General features: G+C 39.4%; 1 protein-coding gene across 1 annotated transcript in view; it reads right to left on the bottom strand.

Moving 5' to 3' along the window:
• VWA8 (von Willebrand factor A domain containing 8) overlaps positions 1 to 25,771 on the bottom strand; it is a 183,209-nt gene extending 157,438 nt beyond the window's left edge. The window contains exons 1-4 of the mRNA XM_066545030.1: positions 25,627 to 25,771; positions 13,183 to 13,260; positions 2,871 to 3,001; positions 655 to 765 (exon numbers count right to left, since the gene is read on the bottom strand). Of these exons, the coding sequence (XP_066401127.1) occupies positions 655 to 765; positions 2,871 to 3,001; positions 13,183 to 13,260; positions 25,627 to 25,771 (465 nt within the window). The remainder of the gene's footprint in view (positions 1 to 654; positions 766 to 2,870; positions 3,002 to 13,182; positions 13,261 to 25,626) is intronic.
• Positions 25,772 to 26,107: the final 336 nt, after the last annotated feature.

The following is a 26,107-nucleotide window of genomic DNA, read 5'->3' as shown; positions in this document are numbered from 1 at the left end:
AAGGAAATGGTACAAAAATCTGAAAAGCAGTCTACTATCTTCAGTCACTCACATGAATTCACCTTTTCAGAATCAGAAAGGAAACATTCCACTGATAATCTATGAAGAGAAATCTTACCTAACCCAAGTCATTCTGCGACTGTGCCAAATCAGCTACTGGTCTGGAGCAATATGGATGGCAAGAGTGTTTAAATCATTATTTTATTCCAGGTCAACAGTGAGGTTTCAAATCAAATCTCTCAATTGTCTCCCTTTACTGTGCTTGGGTTTCATAACACAGAGCAGTCATTAAACACATGAACTAGATGCTTTCACAATTAGATCAGAAGATTCATTTCAGGAATACACCTAATGTACTGCAAATGTTGAGGAAGAGACATAGCAAGGGCAGTGCTCATCTAACTTGCACAGAATGGACCTTACTCTTACCAAAAATGGTCTGTCTAAATCAACCCTGTAGTACTCTTAAGAGACAGAGTAGTCTTAGATTTGGGTAAAGATAACATTTATGACAGTAACGAGATTATTGTGCAAGAGACTTTCTACTTGGATTAGAAACACAACAATCCACATACTGACTTTTCATAATATAAACCATGACTTCCTTCAAGCTACTTGTGAATCATGACTAGGTGGTGTGTGACTGCAACTTGCCTGGTCAAGATAAAAAGCGGTGCCATCCCGGATCTCTCGCCGCTGTTTGAGGTCAGTTTCAGTGGTGTCCCTTGACAGTGTAATATATTCAACCTCCCGCTTTGTCAGCTCCTGAGGACAACAGCCTAAAGTTATTGCAAAAATAACACTATAACCTGAGTGACTGAACTTTAAGAATACACCTAATGGTATAATTGCACAAAAAAGCTCTAGGCAGCAGCATAGTGATCTGAAATAACTCTTAAAAAAATCTAATATCTCTTATTTTTAAAATGTTAACAGTGTGCTCTGCCTCAAACAAAATGGTTTGAATTTCTGCTCAATAAACTTTTATTTTCCCCAAACCTATTCTAAAAGAGCTATATACTCTTTCCATTGAACATCTGTAACATCCTGTAGGTTAATCTTCTGGTTCCAGACTGTGAAAAACAGCCAGCATCTACAAATCACAAATAAAAATGAGAAGTTTTCTGTAAAAGATTGAAATGTTCAACTCTCACAGTTCATTAACACTTATAGCGTGATGCAGCTGTGATTATTACCTGCACATGCCCTGCCAGTACACTGATGAACTGTATTACTCTTATCCTCTCTTCCTTGGCTGTCATGAGATACACTCTGCATCTGTAAAACTATAGCTATTTAAAATAGGATAACTCTTGGGTTATTGTTTTTCTTATTTTGATTTAATGTGAGATATACTTAGAATTTGCAATCTTAAAGGAATAAAAACAACTCCCCCATGTATTTATAACAGATATTTCTGCTACTTCCATATCTGGGTTATCATGCATTCTGCTTAGGAAACAGATTCATAATGAAATGCTCTTAGTCCTTATTTCTCAATTAAAGATGTCATTGATTTAACAGACCTCTCTTAAACAGGCAGCTTTCAACTATAGTTGTATGAAAAAAATAAAGCAAAGATATGAAACCCAATTAAAACTATTTTCTTTCCACTTTTGCAGTGCCTACTGAGTTACAAAGCCACCAATTCCTTTGTTGCAGGTAGATAGAGTTACACTCTCTTTTAATTAAAGGGGGGGAAAAAGAGTGCTTTTCAATAATTAGCCCTGTGAAGGAATGCATAATAGCTTTCAGCAACAGCAAACAGAAGTTTTCCAGGCTTATATGTTTTCATTAAAGGCACCACAGCATGTATCAGCTCACATGGAAATACCAGCCTTCACAAAATTTTCTGGCTTGGCATTGAATCAGTAACCTGCAGTCTTTCTAAGAGATCTCAAGTGCATACAGTCTGTGGCATAAATAAGAAGGCACATTCTATATCCTATGCCTGGATATCAGGTGTTTTTCCAAGTTCTCTTTTTAGGTTATTCCAAACTCTTATAATTTATTTTAAGGAATACATCAAAATGTCAAGTAGCACATCTGGTTTGCTGAATTAAAAAACCTTTTCTTTCCTTGACAAAGTTCAGAATCTTGTAGCCTTCTCCTCTTTGCTTTACCTCAGGGAGGTAGCCTTTGAATTAGAATCTTTTGATTTTTAAAGGAATGCCTGATCTTTATGACAATTGTTTATATATCTCCATTTGTGTTCCCTCTGCTCAGCCAGATTCCAGATACAGCTCATGGCAGACCTAGTCCTACCCACATCACTTTTTGGGGCAGACATCTCTCCCCTTCTGATCATTTAAGGGCACTGACTTTTTAAATGTGAAATTTTGTACATGGTGCTGCCATGGTTCATGCAGATGGCTGTAGGCAAGTCCTTCCCACATTCCAAGAGAGGATCATGCACGCATCTACTCTTTCTAAACACTCAGAATAACTGTTCTCAAATGTTATTCAGAACACTTCTCTCCCAGATCCTTTCCTTCATTTCTTTTTTTATGTAATGAAGCAAAAACGATTTGTTGTCTGTAGCACAAGGCAGATATCTTAATCTTCTAACATACATAATGCCGAGAACAAACTGTTTCTCCATTTGTGATAGCATATGGTAACACAGTTTTCCAACTCTTTTTTTTTTTCCCCTGGAGTTTAAGCAGAAAAACATGTATTAAAATGTCTGTACTTTCTATTTGTCTGTTAACAAAAACTGAGCTTTGGAAAGCACACTTATGAAAAAACTTATTTACTTCCTAAGTAGTTTGCTGTAAGATATTCTAGGACTACCTTTTAGCATTTGTCTAGTATAAGAATGGCTGACATTAATATCGATGTCTCCAACACATTTAAACCAACACACTCACCAGGTACTGCATGGCAATCGATCTCCGGAGAGGCCCAGGAGGCCCAATGAGAAAAACATCTTGGCCAAGAAGATCTTTCTGCATTATCCATCTTAAATGGTGGACTACAGACTGGGCCAGAGACTCTGTCACTTTGAAACACAGAGATAAGAGCACGTTATTAAATTTTAAAGTGTTAGCCATTCAACACTTTCATTGAGCTTATCTCCCAAATGAAAATACACAAAGCTGTACTGCCCTAATCTGGACAGCTGAAAAACAGAGAATTCCACACAGAGTTTATATCAGACCACTTAACTTACACATAAAAGTTCATACATCTATCTTACCTATTTCTTTTTTCTCTGCACAACTTCATCCTTCAAAAAAACAACAACCAACATAAACCAGAAAAACAGGTTGTGGATTTGTATTTCACATTAAACTGATCAACATAAAAACTGGTTTTTATTACTCAATGTTGAGTGGACTCCCCAGCATCAGTTAATATAATATAAACACATTATACAGTTACATAATATATTTACAAAATGTAATTTGTAAAATATGTATCCAGTCTATATTCCCAACATTTCTGTGAATTGTGAAGCTCAAAAACCCAAAAAAACTCTGATTACACCAGACTAAGATTACTGTTCAGGGACAAACTTAATTTGCTATTTGCTTTAAAGACAACTGCATTCTTGTTTATATTTTGACACAATAAACCACAGAATTAAATTATCAAGGAAACCCAAACTTTGCCCTATCACTACATTTATACCCTATAGCTTCCAAAATCCCAATTAAAAAACAATCAAAGCAGATCTATTTACTTCTATTAAGAAATACCATACGCATTAATTTAAAAAAACAATAACCTGATGATAATTAAACTAACTTTTATCACATGTATACAAATGTTGGCAGCACTGGAAAGCATCATGCAGAAACAGCACATTGAAGGAGCCATACATCACACTCATTGCCATACATCATGCTATCCCCAGAAAAGTCCTTCACAGACTTCCCCAGCAAAGCCTGGCTCCTTCTCTGCCACAAGCAAAAAGCCAGTCAGGAGGGGGATTTATGAATGCATGGGTGTGTATGGCTGCTTTCAGAACAGTCTGACAAGACCAATGATGAGGTTTGAAGCTGAAGGCTCAAGGGCAGTGACTGGATGCTGAAGTGCAGTAAGAAAGGAGCAAGAGGCCATGAAATCTCCAAACTAATACTTGGTTATTCACCTTTTTTCAGTGCGATTACTAGGTGCAATTAGAAGCCAACATTTACAAAAACAAGCCCTGGTGTTGCATCTGATACAGGGGAACCAGTATGTGCAGGGCAGAGTTAAGGACAGCAGGCAATAGTGCCACTCAGTTCTGAAGGAGCTCAGTTCACTGCTGAATCTTTGCAAACCACAATTAAAATCCATTTTTGTAAGACTACAGAAACAGAATTAAATGACTGTGTAAGAATCAAGGAAGATTTTTCAAGCATAAGGGAGATTAAGGAAAATTTTAACAAAAACTAACTGAAGGTTTTGGTCATTGGTCTGACACTCAGGGAATCCATTTGAAATCATCTGCTTCCAGAGAAATTTACAATATCCTTACTACCAATGTGAACAGAAATAGCATACACATGCAGGTGGGCAATCTATGCATTAGGATTGTCAGATTAATTGTAAACAAACATTTCAGGTTTACCTTATTTTCTAGTTTTGTTTTCTGAACAACTGTCATTAGGGTGTCCAGGATTAGCTTTCACATATGGTGTGGTGAGATCATATGAATGTAAAATGTTTTCTTCTTCATTGCTGAAGTACTGTATTCCAAAAGCCACGCACATTGTACCACACACAGCTGGGCAAGTGCAAATCAATTCCTCACAGGGAATAACATGTTCCTTTCTACAAGATTTTCAAGGAAATTAGGGAAATTCCTACTAGATACATTCTTTGGGAAATAAAGGGTAATAGATAACAGCAGAATAACTGCTGTGTCCAAACTTTGCTACTGGACAGGTATGGGAATTTGAAAAGCACCACACAAAGAAAAAGTATTATCTTAAAGGTATGATTAAAATTTTAGGACAGATCTCACATTGATTTTACTTCTACCTGGATGAAGCCAATGTGCCTCTAGTGTATTTCTATAATAGCTGGTCTCAAAAGTAAAATACTTTGCTTGCAGTGGAAAAATAAGCTTGGAACTCTTTCATGTCAAAATTTATGCACTAGAAGCACAGCAAAACCAGCTTTGACACAGCCTGACTACAAATGCCTCTGGCATAATTCTCATTAATATGTGTAGCTATCTTTTTCATTTTTAGGATGGTCTCAAGAAAAAAAACTTGGCTCACAATTCAAAACAGTACCATAAATAGCAACAGGACTTTAGAATGTTCAGCAGCATCTGCAAGAAAAACTGTCATGTAAAAGAGAACATGAGTGCACAGCATTCAAAAAAATGTAAATTTTTTTATGTGATCCCCATGATGTGATCCCCATGAAAAACCTTAAGGATATTAAAGGCACTTATATTATCATTGTGTTTAAACAGTCGAAATGTACTCTGCAATAGCAATATATAAAAATTACAACTTAATATCTGAGGAAGTCCTGCTTTTTTTGAGAAAAGGTCACAGAAGACAGTTCCTTATTGATACATTTCATAGAAAAAGGCTTCCTTGCTTCCCCATTCACATCATTCTCCTCAAAAACAGATTACAGCTAGATCAATTATAATACGTGTTTTCAACCACAAAGTAGCACATTGACATCTGCAAACTCACTCAAAGAAAAGTCTGTTACAAATGATGCCAACGATTCCAAGCTAGCATTCCCTACGGTGAACTGTCAAGAGAGCAGCTTCCACTTGTCAGTTCCTTCAGTTCTAACATGTAATATCTGTACATTGTTCAGATACTAAACCTACTTCACCTTCCCACTTGTCTTTTTAAAATTAGAAGAATGTAACATTTTCTCGTACATGCAGTCAGTGCTGCAGTTTCCAAAGCACAGTATGCTTTTCAAAAGCAACCTCAGATGCACATACACAGTATCTTGTATTTAATTTATATAATTTTGGACTACTTGTACTGTGTTCTCTGCATTGCAAGGCCATTAGGTTTTCTCTAATATGACTTATGAAAAAAAAAATCCTCTCTATTCAAGAGCTATATATCAACTTTACCACAAGTACCATATAATAATTTTCTATGACATTTTTAGAAGACAGGGCAAATTCACTGAGGAAAACATCAGCAAGTATATTACAACAAATTCTATTAATTACCTGATGAGTCAGATAGCATCTAATGCAAACTGGGATTGCACAATCTGTTTAGTGCCACTCTGCTGATTTGCAGCAGTTAAATAGTAGGCCCTATATTCTTAATCTGCAGGATGGTGCATAGCAAGCCTCTGCAGTGTGTTCACTAAGACACCATCTGGCACATGCAGGAGAGTAGGTAGTGCTACAATTTGCTATTCCTGTGTACCAAGGACTGACAGCAAAAGAAATTGCAGTCTATTGATTTGTAATAAGTGATGAGCAGAACAGCACCTAGCAGAATCTGCACAAGCATTCTGTAAAGTGAGCAGCTGAAGCTGAACAGAGAAATACCAAAAAAAGAATAGTAGAAAATGTTTTAGATAGATTATGAAGCAAACACAGCAGCTGCTCTTGTTTGATCCACAAATCAGCTTTTGATAAAGCCAAGACTGAAATGGCTATGCTAGCCTCAGAAATATTCCAGTTCACTCATACTTGAATTCTTGGCACACTCACTGAAGCTGTAAGATTCGTTGGAGATACCAGACATTATCTGCTGGCAAGTCCTTGCGTCCCACCTACAGAAGAAATCCCATAAATGAAGGAGATGTGTAACTCTTCCCACTGTTCAGACAGTTAGGTAATCTAAGAACACCTGTTCCAGATGTGGTACAAACTACAGCAGAACTCCTGTTCCTGTATGACTCCGGTCGATCTCATAATAACCAACAGGAACTTAGAAAACATCAACATACATAATTTCAGCAGAATAAAAAAGACTTCTGTATACCCTGAACTTTCACTACAAGGCATGCTCCAAGTCTGAAAATGGCTCCTTGTTTCAGGAGAGCTAAAAATTAATGACAGGAACAAGATGTCCCTCCCATCTGAATACCAAGGGGTCCTGTGGCTGTCCATGGCTGTCTATGGCTGTCTGCAATACATCCAACACAGGGAGCAGTACCTGTAAAACATAGCTAAGGGAGAAGGGACAAGGAAGGAGGTCTTTGTCTAAAAACATAAATACCTTTCAAAAAGGGAATTTTTATTTTTCTTTTAAAATGAGCTCACTGAGACTTACTTCACAGCTTGTTCAGCCTGGGGGACAATGAGGAAAAAGAGTGAGTTGGCCAGGACAGGGTGAAGGAGGCAGCATGGCCAAGGTAGAGAGGGAGGCACTGCTATGTGGTGTGCTTTCAGCTGCTGCCATTTAACAAATAAAACATTGCTGCTCTTCCCATTTAATGCTGATGCATAGAACCCAAAGAGTTTTCAGTCTCATAATGTGGTTACATCACAGACAGTTTTCACTGGAATACTATTTTTCCTCATAAATTTTTCATGGGAACACTCTTCATTCCAAAAATTTTTGGTCTTGCGGTGCTAAGGAAACAAGTTGCAAGTTTTTGCAGGGGCTTAGAAAGGGGGAAGTTAGTTCTTGAATGAGACTGTAAGCTCATTTATCAATTCCTCTGAGTTGATTACTTCACAGGAAGGTGTTAGTTCTACACAGATAAATCATATTATCCATCTGAGTAGAAATTAAAAGATAATATAAAGGAAACATAAAAAACCATATAGCTTTCTGGAAGAAACCCTGAATGGGATTCTGAAGACTAAATTTCTCCCTGTGACACAAACATGGAATAAGTGAAACTATTCCTAGCTGGATGTACTATTCAGAAAAATACACAGTCAGAGCAGTTATCCATAGCTCAGACTCCAACTGGAAGGTCATAGTGTGTCTGCCTTTGAGCACAACAGCTCAGGCCAGCATCAAAAAGTATGAGAGAATCTAGGATAAAAACCAAGAAAAATTTTCACAAGATATTTGAATTGAGTCTAGGAAAGAAATAACTGTTTTCCAATATGCAAGACAGAACCACCATGAAGAAAAAAATTTCTCTACATCAAGGCTATGCTAGATAGAATAAACCCCTGGCAACTAAAAGTGTGCCCAAATAAACTTAAATGAAGCATTCCAACAAGCTTTTTTCACAAAAGAGTCCTTAATTACTGGAGCAAAGTGTGCAGAGAAGTTCTGAAATCTACATCATGAGCACATTTTAAGAACAAGAAGGACAAACACCTCTCAGGAGTGGTTCGGATTCAGCTGACCTAGCTTTGAAGCACAAGGAACAGTGGAGACAACTCCCTGAGCTCCATCTAGACCTTCTCTATAGGTTTCCATGTCCCCATGTTTGCCTGTGCCTCACTCAGTACAGACAAAATAGGGACAATAATGTAAAACATCCAGAGCTCTACTGACAAAAAGCCCACTATTTCAGATTCTGGATGGGGTTGTGACACCCAAACAGCAGAACAGCTGGAAGCCTACATGAAAACTCAAACTGTTGAAATCATCATCATCTCTGACAGCAGATACCTTCCCTGAGGCTAGGAATGAAGAAATGTAATGAATGAAGTGTTTGTTAGCATGAAATTACAGTCATCCTGCAATACAACCGGTCTCTAGAAAGTGTTACACTCTGACACTCAGATGTAAAGTTAACACAAAAAAGAACGAGCACACATTCCAGTGAAAAGCTGAGCCTACTTAAAAACTGAACATACATCAGTCCCAGCTTCAATATGTGGCACATATGATCCTGTGAGGACAGAGATTATTACACACACAAACATTCTGCTTGAATTCCTCACAATAATTACTGTTTCATATATTTCAACTGAAAAAAAAAAGCCCTAACTAAATTAATAACTTAATCCCTTGTATACACCCATATCACTTCTGATCACACACTGGGGGGGTGCTCAAATTGAGGACATCTGGGCAAAAATGACACTGAAATTAATCTTCCACAATTCAATGCAGTTGCATGTAAACTCACTTGAATGCACTTGCACCTTCACAGAGCAGCAAAGCTCTGTTGCAGAAGAACATCCCTTTTCCTGCTCTAACGAGGATTTGACATCATTGAACAAAACGTCCTGGAACAGCTTTGTTGGGAATAATTTTGTCAAGATTAATAAATAGCTAAAATGTCAAGTACGTTGTCATTTTCATAACATTTCCAGAAATCATTAAGGAAAGCAGTACACTGCCATGAACCACCTCCCTAAAAAAAAAAAGACTGCATTCTTGCAATTCAATTTTAGATCTAAACTATCACAGAAAGTCATACAAAGTTTCTCCAAAATATAATTAAAGAAACAATCTTGCAATCTTGCTTTCAGACATGGTGAGACTTTTAAAATGTAGGGCTTATTTTTACTGATAAAAGAACAAGCAGCACAAAAATAAGTGCCCTCTTTCTAGAACGTGTCAGACACAGTTATGACAGAAATCCCATTAATAAAATTCCCCTGTGCATGACTCATTTTTACTTGTCACTTACAAAAAGAACTCAGATTTTATGTACCTTTAATTATCACCTTCCAAGAAAAAGCAATTTGCCAACAACAGCAAAACAAATTAATATTTCACATTAACACAAAAAATGGAGCATTTCATAGAGAACTTGCTAGGGACCTAGGAAAAAACCTGAAAAGCAAAGACATGGAAACATAGGGCAAGCAGCAATACCTACCCTATCCATTTCTGCAAAATGTAATACAGTGCAATAAAAAAGCTAAAAATCAGTCTAATTTGGTACCACAAAGAAATATTTTGGTATCAATTATGTGACAAAATAACAAATGTAAACTTTTGTAGGTACTTAATACATTTACATTCTTTACTGCATTATGATTTTTTCAGATTTTTAAGGCTATTTTTGAGCCTAGAAAACAATGCTGAGTTTAGCATATGTTATAATACACCTAAAATTTGCTGCAAATTATAGATATGCACGTTCAAAATCACCACATTTTAACAAGGCTTTTATCTGGCAGAAGAACAAAAGCAGAAACATTGTACTTCGCACAAATGATGAGCTAGAAAACAATATCATATGCAATACTAGTAAATGAACTGCAATTGCTTCAATTCCTTTCTCCTAGTTCTTACTCCACTACAAACATTACAATGGCAGAGACCTTCTTAGGGATATTTCCCACTTAAGCAAATGATCTAATTATTTCTAGTCTTAGTTTAAAAGAAATCATGTAAGTACATTCTTAATTTAATATTAACTACTAAAAGAAATTTTCAAAATATGTGATGTTTTAGTTTGTAAATTAGTATAAACATGCAATTCCATTTGATTTATACCAAAACAACTTGTATCTGCAGCAGTCATTCATACAGCAAAAAGAGAAGTACTCATAAAAGAAGAAAAGAATCTATTAAGTAATGCACATACACTCTCTAAATATCTCACAAGATGATAATCAACATGAAGTCAATACAATCTACTTAACTCCACTGCAGGAATATATCTTTGTTCTCCATAGTAAAATAACCAAAGAACTTAAACACTAAGGGTTAAAAAAATTCCTAAGTTTAAATATACAAAGAAAACGCACCAAAGTATTTGAAATAGATTTTCTGCTATGAAATACCTTAGTATTCCAACTTACTTAATTTTAACTCATTTGATACTTAGGTTTACAAGCAAAATTTTGTACCTTAAGTAAGCCTACTTACAGTACATGACTACTAAGTAACAACAGTACCCCAAGCATGACACAGGCTCCTTTCAGTCACAATTATTAATTTTTTTTTAAAAAGAGAGAAACTACTAATAATACATATGTTCTAATAAGTGTTACTGTTACTTGGTGTCAGACTTATGTTAGTAACAACAACATTCTTACATGGTATCAGATTTTAGCTAAGATCTCATTATTCTGTACAGTTCCATGCTTAATAACTTTTTCAGTATCAGTTTTCAACCACTTTTTCTTATAGTCATTAAATAGAAAAATCTCTCCTTTGATTCTACCAAATGCTCTCATAATTCTCTTACCTTCTCAGTCCAAAGAACTGAAAGAGATGTTAGAGTAACTTAGAGCTAACATTTAACTTGATGAAAAGTGCAGGTTGAACAAAATGTGTAATAGTGAAAAAGCATTGTTAAATTCTAATAGTGAAATGCATTGGTAAAGCATTGTTATAATTAACACATTTGGTACAGCACAGAAAATGAGAAAGCAAATTAATCTACCAAAATTATAAATAAGGAAAATGGATTAGCATAGACAACTGATGTCCTTGATGCAAAATGAGAGAAGAGGCATACAAAATAAACACTGAAAAGCAAAAATCTATTATTTAAGGAGTTGTAAAAAGTAGTAACACTGTGCAACATTTCTCAACTGTTTGGCTGCAATCCCAGGGAACTCACGAGGAATGGGACGTGTCATTACAGTCTAAAACAGAAACCCTTTCCTCATAGGCCACCCTGTAACAAGGGCTGGCACAGGGCACTGGAAATTTCCGGTACCGTAGATCACCTGGTAGGAAAGTGACAGTGTGATGCCTACTGAGTTATGAGACTTCATCAGCCCACAGTCCAGACGCAGATCAGTGATCTGGCCCATCAGACTACTGGCAGATTTCACACCAGTTAAAAAGTCAAAGCAAATAAAATCTTCTCCTTAGTATTGCCCCCTCAACAACTTGATCTAGCTGAAGATGTCCCTGCTCTTTGCAGTGTGATTTGGACTAAATGACCTTTAAAGGTAACCTTCAACCAAAACTGTTCTATGTTTCTGTATTTCTGCTACACCTTTCCAAGGGAAAATATTTCAGACAAAATGTTGTGTGACAAAATAGAGGTAAGAAACAATTATCTAAACATGTCGATATTAAGAGTCTACTATCCCAGTTATTACAAAATCAGGAATCACAGAAACACAGAATAGTTGAGGTTGTAAGGGACCTCTTGATGTCAGCTTGTCCAACCTTCCTGCTCAAGCAGGACCACCTAAAGCCTGTCTGATGAACTGCAGCACTATTACCTAAGAAAACAATATAAACTTTTTATATTGCCAGCTGTGCAGTGGCAAGGCTATTGTTGATATTATCAATGCCATCCTTCTGAAAAATAAACAAAACAAACAAAAAGATCAGTGTTTTCTTGATTCAAAAATGCCATGTAATGAATTTAAACACAATCCTGGAAAGCAAATTCACTTGAAGTCAATGATTACACCCACTTTCCACCTGTAGAACTGTGCAATGACAGTCATTAGGAGTTCTCAGTGCTTGTCTCTGTGTAAACAGTTGTATAAGACTTGCATACCCTTTTAGAATGCCACACGTGCTTGGTTTTGGTCTGCAAATTTATCTAAGTAGAAAAATCAGTTGTTAGTGGATGTTTTTTAACTTGCATTCTGGATATCCAGCAGCCTAAATGTGAAAGTTCTGAACAAATGGCAAGTGATCATTTTGGATCTTCAGGAAATATCTGGCCTGTTACTGAGAAAAGCCACAAGGCAAACGTGATTCACTCGTGATCCATGGTGCAAAAGGAAAAGCTCAAGAAGCATGTATTCTCTGTGAACAGCCAGGAAATAAGAATGGCTGCAAACCAGTGATGTCTGTAATAAGGTATCAAAAGATAGTGTGAATCAATTTTAGGTACATGTGTGCACGTTGTTAATGTGCATAGTTGTCTGCATATTTTCCATTTGACAGCGTTTTCATGACTATGCAACTGACTTCTCATTAACTTGATGGATCACAAAGACCTGTATGTTTGCTGACAACAATTATGTGATAACCTGGGAATACTAAATATCACAGCAAAAAAACCCCATACATGTGCAAACTGCTAGGATGTATAATCATATCACAATTGAATGGTAATTCTAAATGGCCACAGTTTAATGAACATACAACTTGAGATTATGTTTAGAAGTAATTCCTGGATAAGAACCTTTTTTAACAAAAAAAATTAAACATACACAAATGATTCTCTTACTGTCCCATTGACCAATGGGATAAGTTATATTCAAAGTTAAGATTCCTGTACAACCAGCTGAACCAGAGATAAAGTAATGAACTAAGCAAAGACAGCCTCCCCTAAACTGCATGCTTCTTCAAAACATATTCCTTAGATAATTTCAATAAAGTCAGGGAAGTGACTGAGTGAATAGAAATTTTTTTAATAAAGCCTTGAAAGTCCTTCAAAAGGAAAGCAGATCCTTACTGTAGTTCTGTGGAACAAGTTCTGGGTTCTTCGGTGTTTTGAGTTTAAAAGACACATCTCCAATAGTGACAGTATCACCTAAAATAAAGAAAAGAAGTCTTTTAGTTCTTACATACTTAGATACTTTTAAATATTTCATGTCCTTAAAATTTAAATCATAGGCCTGCTGTGGTGAGGCTGACTAGGCTTTCACAAAGCAGCCTCCAATGTGTTTGTTGTTACTAATTAGGCTCTGCTGCTTTTCAGTACATCAGCTACCTGCACAATTTACATTTAATTAATAGTACCTTTTCCTATTTTTTGCCTTTTATTGCTGCTCTTAGAACCTTAAGCTGTTGGGAGCTATGGAAATCAAGCCCGGTGTAGAACACAATTCCAGCTACCACTGTTGACTTACTGAAATCAAAACTTTAGCATGTTTGCCTGGAGAGCTATCACTGACAAACACTTGTAGGGATGATGATTTTCCTGAGTTTTCAAGCAGCCTGGAACAGTATCTGTTAGAGGTACAAAGTGACATATTCATGCCAGTGGGCCCTTCCTGTACTCCCTGACTATATGGCTGCAGAACCTGGCACCTTTCCAAAGTTTGAGTGGTCTCAAGCACTTCTTGCTCTGGGTTTCAACAAACCTAAAGCATCTGGCCATTTTACTTAATGGTCTCTTCACTAGGACCTGCCTGTCTTATCTATCTTTCTGCAACCACAGGCTTGAATTAAATTGCAGGGCATGCCCTGTGCACTTTCTCATGGAAATCAAAAGTGAAATCTAGTTTGCAGTACAGAAATGGGCAAGCACCAACACAGCAGTAGTCACATTGAAAAACAGCACAATGCCCAAAACCCAGGAAAATGAGGCTTGGACTAGTAAGAACACCAAAGTTTATTTCCTTTCAACAGTTTGGGTCCCACAAATGAGTTTACAAGTATTAAGACCATGAAAATAAGATGACTCCAGCAAAATGGCATTTTTCCTATTACTGTTGCTAAAGATAACACCACCTCCACTGCACTGTAGTGCATGTGTGACAATGAAGAGGATTGCTGAAGTAAGACTGCTGCACAGGGGTATAGTTTTGCCACAACACTGATTACATCTCCTTTCCATGAACTGAGGCCAAATTTTGGAACTGTCTCATATGTTTATGCTTTTCTCAGAAGTAAGATGCAGAAAGTACAGAGCTTAATTAAACAGGGACCCAATCCTCTTGTAGACCTGCCCCCTTGTCCTATTCTGTCCAGGAGGACCCACTCTACAGTTGCCTATCACCAGCACCATGAAAGAAGCCAAGCAGTTTGGAAGACCAATGCTGGAACCAGAAAGGGAGATACTGGAGAAGTAGCTTGCCCAAATTAAAAGAGGCAAGTAAAACTCCTCCCACACATGCAGTAGTGCTCCTTTCAGTCAGCCATGACTCTAGTTTTACACTCAAATGCAGTACTCTTCCAGGATACCCAGATGTTACTGCTCACCTCACAGGACTGAGAACTCCCAGGTTCTGACATGGCTCACACAATTCATGGGAAATGACTAGATTTGTAACAGCCAGAGTAGAATCACCTACAGTAACAAACAGGAAGCAGTGAAGAAAGGCTTATAGCTGACTTCCTGCTAAATTGAAGGGCTTGACTAGAATTCAGAGACTGGGGTTTACAGCCTGACATACATGCCTGCACATCCGTCTTTACATTGCTTCTGGAGTCTAATCAATCAGTCCTCCATTCTTCCCTAAAATACTGGCAAAAGGTAGTAAGCTGGTGATTGTTCCCACATTTTATGAAATACAATATAGTAAGTTTCATGCAACAATACAGTTGGAGCAGTACAGCGCTCCAACAGTTTGCCAGAAAGTGGGACCCAGTACTGCCATATAAAAAGCAGACAAGGATCCATCCCTGGTTCTCAGGGCAAGCAGAACCAAGCAGTTCCCACTCATCATACTAGAACTAAGCACACTTCTTTGATTGTGCAACAGAAGTGGCATGGTTCCAAACAGAGCTGGGCTAAGCTAAGAATCAGGCAGCTGCCTAGAGTTCCTTTTCTGGCCCTTGCTGAATTTTCGTTTCAAATGCACCAAAGAGTACTGTGCCCTCTCCAGCCTGAAGCATTGAAAGACGGTCCAAAAGAAAGTCCTGCAATAGTTTAGAGCCCTGGTCCTGACTCTGGAACTCTTACATAAATTAAAGTCACTGAAAAATAGACACAAGAAGTGCAGGGACTAAAATCTAGTCTTTGGCTATCCCAGTATTTTGCCCATTTCTTTGAGTTTTAAAGTAAGAAAAACTATTTTACTGACAAAGCATCATCTCCCTTTCCCTTTCTTCTACTGCAGTTCCAAGCTTGCCCCTTCTCACTGGGAAACAGCTAATAGGGATCATAGCAGGGCACCACGTTTTTGCCATCACACCTTTTTAACCTGGGCTACCCATGGTGATGGTATGAGGGGAAGCCATATGAAAAGTGGCTGAGGTCACATGGCTTGCTCAGCCTGGAGAAGAGGAGACTGAGAGGAGACCTCACTGCGGTCTGCAGCTTCCTCATGAGGGGAAGGGCAGGGTCAACAACTGATCTCTTCTCTCTGGTGACTAGGGAGGCATGAAGCTGTGTTGGGAGATTTAGGAGAAGGCTCTTCAACCAAAAGTATGACTGGGCACTGCAACAGGCTCCCCAGGGATGTGGTCACAGCCTGACAGAACTCAGGAAGTGTTTGGATAATGCTCTTAAGCACATGATGAGGATTCTTGGAGCAAATTCCTGCACAGGGCCAGGAGCTGATGATCATTGTGGGTTCCTTCCAGCTCAGTATATTCTATTCATGTATGGTTCTATGAAAATACCTCCATGTTGATGAAAACACCCTAAGAGCCCACTGCTTCCTGCAAAAGTTGACATCTTTCTCATTAGCTCAGCCTGGAACAATAACCTTTTAAAAAGAGCAGGTTCCCTTACATATTCCTAAGAAATTAGTGACAGTTTATTTTCTCAGAATTCCCCAGCCAACATTCAATGAGACAAGAGTGTGTGATTAATTAGCTCCTAGCTAAAATCACCTCAGCTCAACAGTCACATGCATACACAGTCTTCCAAAACCCAGTAGGGCCAAAATGCCAAAACAACAAGATGTCAAACTTTTTCAATACATGAGGATGATAATATTATCTACAGGATAGAATTTCAATTACCTAGTTCATTAGCACGGTACTGAAAAGCCTTCGTTGATTTCCTACATTCCCTTAAAAAAAAATTCAAACAAATCAAAAACCAAGTGTTGTCTAGGTGAAAAATGAAAAATGCATAATTTCTGGTGGTATTTATGTCAGTCCATATCATGCTAACTCTTGATCAACACATCTAACCATGTTCAAAAATCCCACAAGTATTCCAGACATCAATGGACCCTACAAAAAATGGACCCTTTCATGAAAAATGGACTGGGAGAGAACTATATGTAAGATGTGGTGAGAGCTGAGCACACAGGGTATTCAGCTTTTAATTGTTTGTTGCTGCCTGGAGACAAATGTTGCCTCCAGCTTTCATCTGTCCAAAAAGCAAAAATATTAGCAGTGTTTAATAGAACCTAAGCAATAATAAACCAAGACAGCAAAGTCCATTTTCCTAGCTAAACGAGCACAGGGAGGATTAGCCCACTAATCTTATCATGCACTTCCACCTGGGCTATTTTCCCATCTCAATTTGTTTCTTCTATAGTTGTTTAAAAATTCATGTTTGGTTACTCCATTTCCACTGCATTTCCAAACCCTTTGAACAGAGATGTCATTCTGGACAGGCTCTTTCTAGTGTTTCACCAGCTGGCAAGGAACTGATAATAGCCTGCTTGGTTAAATGGTGATGTTAAATCAGCAAAACCCATAATTTGAGCACATGTATCCCAAATTGTTTGACTACATGGCAAATTATGGAACTGCCCACATATACTCCAACCCATTCCACAAGCTTCTCCCACACTATTGTGGACAAGAGCTATATCCACAGGATTTTGCGATGGAGACTTTGTAGGCTGTATCAGGCTTGCTTGGGCAAGCAGTGAAGATGTGCTCCTGCTTTCTTGTCTCCCACAGAGAAAACAGTAACCTTAGATACCACAGTCTTTGGGGAAAACAGTGGGATATAAGCAGTGCATAATATACACAAAGAAACATGGCTGCTGAAACAAAACAAGAGCCACATTGGCCAGACCCCAAAAGGTACAGTGGACATCCCATACATGGGGCAGACAGGATACAGACACAGGAGGTCTTCTGAGAGCCTATGCAACAGGGGTAAAAAATTGGCAGCACATAAAGACTGAAACCAGTGACACAATCCTGAAGAGACTCTCTGGAAAAAAAAAAAAAAAAGAAGATATAGGACTGAAAACTGCCCTAATACATGCAATGAGCTCTTTCTACTGCATCTGTAAAAGACAGGTGTGAATTCCACCTCTGGCGATACAGAAACGCATACATGGACATATAGGTACCCAGTAATTGCAGAGCACTGAAAGATACACTCTCTTCTTTAGAGCTACCTTTTAGACAGAAGCAATATTATTGTCTGTATCTGTTTTTCACAGTAACTGAGAAGAGCTCTTCAGACAAGCAGGCCTATTTCTTCCACTCAGTCTGAATAGAAAGGCAGCACCTCCAGCTCCAAGCCCCCGAGGAGGCAGCCGGAGGCTGGGAAGGCACTTTGGCAGGGCACCCCTCCATGAACACCCTGTGCTTTTGTTCTCCCCCAGCATCTCCTACTCACTGCTGGCCAATATGGAACAGTGGGTTTGATGGACCTTTGTTCTGACACACAGTCGATGATGTGATGTTACAATCTCAGTGAGAAGGCTTCCTGAACATGCAGTCTCACTACGCACTTGGCAGGTTTGACTGATCTTAACAGCTAGTAAGTACCACACCAACTATCCCTCCTCACCTCTCCACCTCCCAAGAAGAGACTATTCCCTAATCCTACTATTTTTTCCTCTATGCTGAAAAGAAAAAGCCACTGCTGTTTAAATTATTTACAGCAACACTTGTCAGACTACACATCAAGAATTACATATTAAGAACTTAGAAAGTAGAAAGATGTTTTATTCTGCTTGCCATTTTTCTGGTAAAAAACCACATGAATAAAAAAAGAATAAAATTAATACATTTGAAAAGGCTATTTTAAAATAAAGAAATTAAGAAATCCTACTGTAAAAGAAAACAACCTGAAGAGATCTATACATGTATTTGGGTTTTTAAGTATACAACACAAACAGTTCCAATCTCATGTGTAAATCATATTTGTATTATCTGTGTTTCTGTAAGACACTACAATGAAGCTTCAGGAACATTATGTTTTTAGGTTGATGAATTTATTGCCTTCTGGCCTCTTTAGTCCTGAAAATAGGTGAGATAAACACACTCTCCTTAGTATATTGCACATTCACTTGTACACAGACCATCCATCTGGTTTCAAGAGCCTGCAACAGCAAGAACATATTAAAACTGTGAAGGTGCTAAGCTCTGCTAATAATAATTTTAATGTGATAAAACCATACCTGTTAAAGGAAAGTCTGAAATCTCTATCATATTCAAATATATATTTCTAGGTCTTAATTTCATTCTAATGTGAAGGAGGGGAAAAAATTATGCTTTGAACTAGTATTTATCCAGCACACTTCCATGAAGAAACAGACAAGAGTGTCAGCTCTTACTAATCCTTGAAGAGCTGACTTATTTTGAAGAAACAGAAATGATACTTCCCAGGTTTATTCTTTTTCCTTAACTTTGCCAAATACACTATTCAGAGGAGGGAAAAAACTGCAGCCCAGTAACTAACCTGTAACTTTCATAGCAGCTCTTATTGGCCATCTTTATGGCTGCAAACATTACACTCACTGAGCAACACTGTTACCTATTCTGCACCTCATATCAGTATTGGAAACCTCTCAAAGACATGAATATGACGGACAGAAACCTATTCCCTGCACTCACAAGGTTTAAGTTTGCTCCTTGACCACCAGTGCCTTCACACATAATTGAGGTGGAGCTCAGCTCCTGTCAACAGGATGCTGCAGTCTGACAGCTGCTGCTGACTGAAATAGATGAAATGTTTATACAACAAAACCTATCTGAACTAAGCAAAAAAATCCACTAAAGGTCTGTATTTTTATGGGCAAAAGGAAATCTTTCCCTCTAAAAAACCAATACAACTGCTCCAAACATAAAATTTGAATATTACTCAATCTCTACTCAATGTTCTTTTTAGACCTTCTATTTTTTAAATTTTCAGGTTTGAAGCTAACATTAGATTTTTCAATAGTTTATTTTGGGGTGGCTAATGAGTGTCTTTACTGGTTACAGTCCAAGGTATCATGAAACCAAAATCTTGGTATTTACTCAAGAAAAGTAACATTTTTACTCATTTTTCTGCATTAGTAAAAGATCAACAAAGTGAATGTGAAATCTTATCTGACATTGATCTCTGCTCTCTGGTGACCAGTGATAAGACTTGGGGAAATAGCCTGAAGCTGTGTCAGGGAGATTTAGGCTACATATTAGGAAAAGGCTTTTCACCCAGAGGGTGGTTGAATCCTGGAACAGGCTTGCCAGGGAAATGGTCATAGCACCAAGATTGACAGAGCTCAAGAAGCATTTGGACAACACTCTCAGGCACATGGTGTGTGTCCTGTCTCTTGGGGTGTCCTGCACAGGGCCAGGAGTTGGAGTCAATGAACCTTGAAGGTCCTTTCCAACTCAGCATGTTCTATGATTCTATGATCCAGCCATGAAGGAAGCATACAATCTTTACTTAGCAAAAGCTATTATTTGTTTGGGCTAATACCCTGAAAGTAGGGAGTCTGATATTGCTCAATTACAAAAGTCTTATGAGGCAAAAAGTCAGTTTTACATGTTTACTACCATGACGATCTTACACAGACTTGATAAATTCCAGAACATACCTTCTTAATACCCTTACCATGTGAGAGAGGTGTTAAGCTGCTCATTTCATCAAATATCAGAAACAGTGCAGAAACACTGGTCATCTTCAACCTCAACATCAGTTTACTGCCAAGATGAGAGCTGATGAGCAGTGGCTCTGTCTGACTGAATCACAAAACCTTCAAGGACAGATGTTCCACAGCCACCCTAGCCAATCTCTTCCCCTGCTGCATTCAACCAGACACCACTACAACCCCACAGCCTTTTCACCAAAGCTGTACTCAGCCAGTCCTTTCCCAGAAACACTTTAGTCCACTAGCAGATCTTCATACTTAAACTGTCTGAGGTTTCTGTTGTCCCAGTTCTCATGTTCATCAGGGTCCTTCTGGACTAAATGTCTGCACTCTGGCAAGATGGGAGGGGATTTTGTCCCTTCATACCAAATTGCACTTTTACACTCCTGCTGTCTGTCCTTACTTGTACTTTTGTATGTTCCCCTTTTGTGTTTTAGGTCTTTTAGAAGTTCCCTGCTTGGCCAAAAAGACCTTCTGCTACTGCTGAATGGTTCATTTCCAAACTGCCAAATTTAAAAATTTTCAAGCTCTCCTGTGCACCTTCCATCTTCATGGTTGTTATCCAAAGGATTCTTCTACCTACCAATCTCCTGAATAAGTGAAAGCTTTCAGTCGTCAAGTCCAAGATCCTAATTCTGCTGCTCACCTTCCCAGCCCTTCTCCAGATGTGCAACTCAGTCACGTTCCAGTCACTGAGATCCAGGCTGCCACCTGTTACCAAACCGGTCACAGCTCTTCCCTACTTGAAAGCAGCAGGCAAAGTGAAGAGATAACCCTAACCCTGGCATCTGAGTTACAAAATTTTTACCAACACAGCCTAGGAAGTACCACTAGTGCACACACAATGCTAGATTGCCCTCCTAGCTGATGTCTGCATGGCTGAAATCCCCCGTGAGCACAAAAGCTCATGAGTGGGAGGTTACTGCTAGCTGTCTGTAGAAAGTGATACCCACCAGCTCCTCTTAGTCACACAGTAACAGATGCCCACTGCATCACCAGGCCTCCCTTTCAGATCTTCTGTAGCCAATGCTACTTTTGTGAAAAATTAGCTCCGAATGTTTTCAAACTGCACAAAGGTTTCTGAAGTACATTTTTCTCAGTGGAGAAAAACCAGACTATATACTCTAACTGAGCTTAGATAACAAGTACATCAGTATAATTTCAAAAATGAATTTCAATCAAAAAGAATCTGCAACTGAAAATCAAAATACGTGTTTTTGAAATTTCACATTTACTGAAAAGCTATCCAAAACTGACAAAACAGTTTTAAAATTAGCTATGGCATTGCCTACAACTATCCTGAGTCCCTGAGTATGCCAAGCAGCTACAACTGCAATCTTACACATGAAGCTGGGCACAACTTGTAGAACACATCAACACATATCAGGCCTGTTGTTTAACAGAAAAAAATAAATTTCAAACAACAGACAAACATTAACACTCAGAAACTATTTACTGACATCCAGTTATATACCAAAAGTGAAGCCCTACAGAAGTTGACCTGACATTTTACCCCTTTGTTCCAGCTACATCAGCATGTCTAATAAAATACACTAATTTTTTTACCATGAACCTTTTCTTTTCTAAATGTTAGAATAATTTGAAATAACCCAGGCATAACTCTGCAAACTTTCAGACAACTGGTTTTGAAAATTCCCATCCCCATTTGCTGCCTTCTGAGTTGTGCTGACGCAACAACTGTACACAAGGCTCACCATAAATCAAATCCCTGGAATCATTTCAGTCACCACAATGCAGTCCCCTAAGTACAACTACGGAGGCAAGGAACAATTATAGGAATGTCATGAGAAAGAAGAAATAATGAAGTCTCTCTAAAAATAGGTTTTGCCAGTGAAAAAAAATATTGTCAGAAACACACTCTAAGCTGTCAACACGTGAACCTCAACAAAGATAACGACACAGGTAAAATTGGAAAAGGCAATGTGCCAGAAAGCATTTACATCCATCATCAACCAGAACTTTAGTCTTTTGACAATGATAAACCTGGGAAAAAAACAAAACACTTACAAACACACAGTCAAATTCATAGCCCTCTTTCAGATTATAGATCTTTACCACAATCTCTTAGATCCTGTACACCGATGATGAACATTAAAGGATTCTGAAGTGCGATGCAATTTTCACAAGTGACCGTGTTTTACTCAGCAGATACACTTGGATGTACTACTGAGATCTTTTAGGCTTTAAACACAAGTTTGATTAGGAACAGGAATTGACAAAAAACTTCACATAAAGAAAGTAGAGGAAGTGAACCTGGACAGGCAGTGCTACAGAAAACAGCAAATGTAGCTAGTACATATTTTGATCAATCACAAGTGACAAAGCATAAGTTATTTTATGTACACTGAGCAGCAAAGCACACAAGAGACCTTCCTTTGCCTGTACTATCTAATTGGCAATGGTTTTTATTTTTCCAGCTCTTCAGTTTACATCAAATTCAGCATTTGTTCCCTGTAATCCCTTACAGCAACTCAAATATTGTGTATTCAGTCAACTTTTAAAAAACATTAATATTACATTTACATTAAAATAATTAACTAAATGTGAACTGAGTTACATAGAACTCCATTTTATTCAGGTCACAGTGCATTTAACGTAATTCATCACAAGTCTACAAAAATCTACAATCTACAAAAATTTGATACTTTTTAGTCTTTTAGAAGGAAACATGAAACTCACACTAAAAATTATTCTGACAGTCAGCCTTCTACAACACTTGCTTCTATAAATTGCTTCCCTTGTTAATAAAGTAGTGCAACCCCAAACCCTTCCTGGACATTCCCATTACCCTTGTGTCCTGCAGTCTCTTTCACTTTGAGACTTCTCTTAAGCTTTACTATTTGACAGCTTTAGCGATTCATTGCTCCTTAGCCCCCAGTGAACCAGCAAGCCACATTCACTTTGCAAAGACTGAGCTGAAAAGCTAAGAAGGATGGCTTCTTCTCATGTAACAGCACAACATCAGGCAACAGTTCCTCCCTTACACTCAGAATGTACCAGGACAGACAGTAAATCCTGTTTGGGATTTCAGCCCTGACCTGGCAGGGATGTCACATCCAAATTACTGTGTACACAACAATTTGCTGTTTAGTTGACTCTTAACAGCTTCCAGCCTTTTAAGACACATTTTGTTTATTTATTTATGCAACCTCAACACCACTTACAACAAGAACTGTAATTACAGCAGCTGCACAGAAATAGCAAAAACACATAGGGCACAAAAAATTTCAGATCATCCTTTGTAACTTCAATATCCTCAAAAAAATGCTAGAGTCTGCAAGAGGACACACAAACATTTTAAAAATTAATTTTAAAAACACCCACAAAATAAAACAGGGAAAAAAAACACCATTCTAAATATCAAGGTCCCAAATATGGAGAGTAAGACAGAGAGTACAATGGAACTGATAAAGGAGCCTGATATCTTAGGCCTAATAAAGCAGAAACCATGGGAGGGACAGACACAGATAACTGCTCCCTGGAGTGGAAGTGATTAAGAGACATGCTGTGAAACTTTGTAATGATTACCAGGTAACTGAGATCATGAAAAATGTGTTATCACTGTGAAATTCTTACCAAAAAAAAAAGAATACTATAAATGTGTCATACAGGTAAACCCTATACAAATGCTTCATATTCTCAATAAAAACAGCTTCAGATCCAAATTCACAGACAAAATGGGAAGCACTACAAAGAATGAGATGTCTCAGGTGTTGGGAGGGCAAATACCCCTAATATTATCTACAAGATTCTCTAGTGCTTTGAGACTTAAATCTTTCTAGCAAAACTCCTACCATCACTGATTGTAACTGGGGATACTCCTACTATTCACATATATACAGAGTGTATTCACAAATACCACTGAGTTGAACTCAGTTGCATTCCACAAAACATTTAAAGTGATGAAATTTATGAAAGTGATGCAATGACAGCTGCATTTACTACCATTTTACACTGCTAAATTTCTTTTTCTTCTTAAGGTTACTCATCCCAACTAAGGGCAAAAAAGTGCTGAGCTACCTTGTTCAGGTGTTTGTTCTACTTGACTCACTTCATTATTAACTTGTTTTCTTTCATGTTAATTTGTTTGATAGGAAATAACTCTAGTCTTTCTTGTACTTTTCACAAACAAAGTATTATCTATGCACAAATTCTTGAAGGAATTTTACAGCTATCCATCCCTCAAAGACTACCTTCTTGAGTAACTTTTCAGAAACTAAACAAAGAAATGAACTGGCTAACTAATAAACAGATTTTAAAATATTAAAATGTAAAGAAATGGGATTAAAGGGGTGTAATTAAGAGCTTGAGCAAGTACTCCCCCATCAGAACTACTTGCAGATCACTACTGATCACTAACTCTGTACTTAGGAGCTTTGTTGCTTTTGGCATTCATCCTGAGAAGTGTCACTTACCACTGGCATATGTCACCCTTTCCAGACACTGCTTCTATTCTGCACAGGCCCATCACCTGTCTCAAAGGTCACCAGAGGGTATTTCAGGGCAGTTCAGGTCACTGCAGGCTCAAAGTCAACCCTCTATCTCATTACCATATGCTGCTGGCACACTCAGACACGCAGCAGCCTTGGCAGTCCCGACATGAACCCTGCGGCTCTGCCCCAGCGGGAAGAGGAAGTGGTGCCATGCAGGGAACAGAGAGCACGGCGAGATGCAGGAGCAGAGAGCACGGCGAGATGTGACAGACGCTCTGCAGAGCAGGGCTGCCCCTTGCCTCACTGCGGCCGAAGCACTTGGACCAGGAGCTATCACGAGCCACAGTAAGCGTCCCTGCAAGCCTGTGACTGAGCTCTGCCCTTTCCCCTCATGCCAGGCTGGAAAAGACCTCTGACATCATCGAGTCCAACCTATGACCAGACCACCATGCCAACCAGACCATGGCACCGAGTGCATGTTCCTTAAACACCTCCAGGGATGGTTACTCCAGCACGTCCCTGGGAAGTCCACTACAACACTTAATCACATCTCGTGAGAAGAAAACCTTCCTAAAGTCCAACCTAAATCACCCTTGGTGCAGCTCGAAGCTATGCTCTCTTATCCTGTCAGTTGTTACTTGGGAGAAGAGACCGACCCCCACCTAGCTACATCCTCTTTTCAGGGAGTTGTAGAGAGAGAGAGATAAGGTCCCCCCTAAGCCTCCATTTCTCCAGGCTAAACAACCCCAGCGCACTCATGAGACCTGCGCTCCGGACCTTTCGCCAGCTCCCTTGCCCTTCTCCGGAGCCCCCACACTCACGAACATGAGACACGGGGGCGGCAGCGCAGCCTTGACAAGGACAAGCCCGCAGCCCGGAGTGGAACCTGCCTGCCGGCCTCCCCAGGGCGCGGTGGCAGCGCCGGGGCCTTGGCCAGAGCAGAGGCAGCCGGGGGAGCAGCGGGGCCGAGACACCGGGGCCGGGGTGGGTTACCTGAGCTGTGCAGCGCCCTGACCTCGGAGCGGCCGCACCGCGCCGCGGCCGCGCCGCCGCCCACCACCTGCCGCAGGAGCAGGCGGACCCTGCGCGCAGCGGGACCGCCGGCCGCGCCGCCCAGGCACAGCACCCGCGACGGCATGGAGACCGCGGGGACACGGGCACAGCCCGGGCACCGAGACCGGGACCGCCGCGGCCCGGCCGAGCGCGGGGGAAGGGAAGCGCAGCCGCACAAGGTCCCGCCGGAAACTGGGGCCGGGCGGGCCGGTGCCGCCGGGTGCGGGAGCTGCCGGAGCGGGGCCATGGCCCCACAGCCCAGGGCGGCCCCTCAGGAGGGTGCGGGAACAGAATGGTTTCTTTTTATACGAGGGGGCTGAACTCCGCAGGTGGGAAGGCTTGAAACAGCCCGGAGAGGCAGCGGCGGCCGAGGTAGATTCATGCGCCGAAGGTTTTCTACCTCTGGTGTCTCCTGACCCTC

This window comes from Molothrus aeneus, chromosome 2 (genome assembly GCF_037042795.1).
Source record: "Molothrus aeneus isolate 106 chromosome 2, BPBGC_Maene_1.0, whole genome shotgun sequence".
Classification (NCBI taxonomy): Eukaryota; Metazoa; Chordata; class Aves; order Passeriformes; family Icteridae; genus Molothrus; species Molothrus aeneus.
Note: the sequence above shows the minus strand (reverse complement) of the source record. Positions and strands in the feature narration are given on the sequence as shown.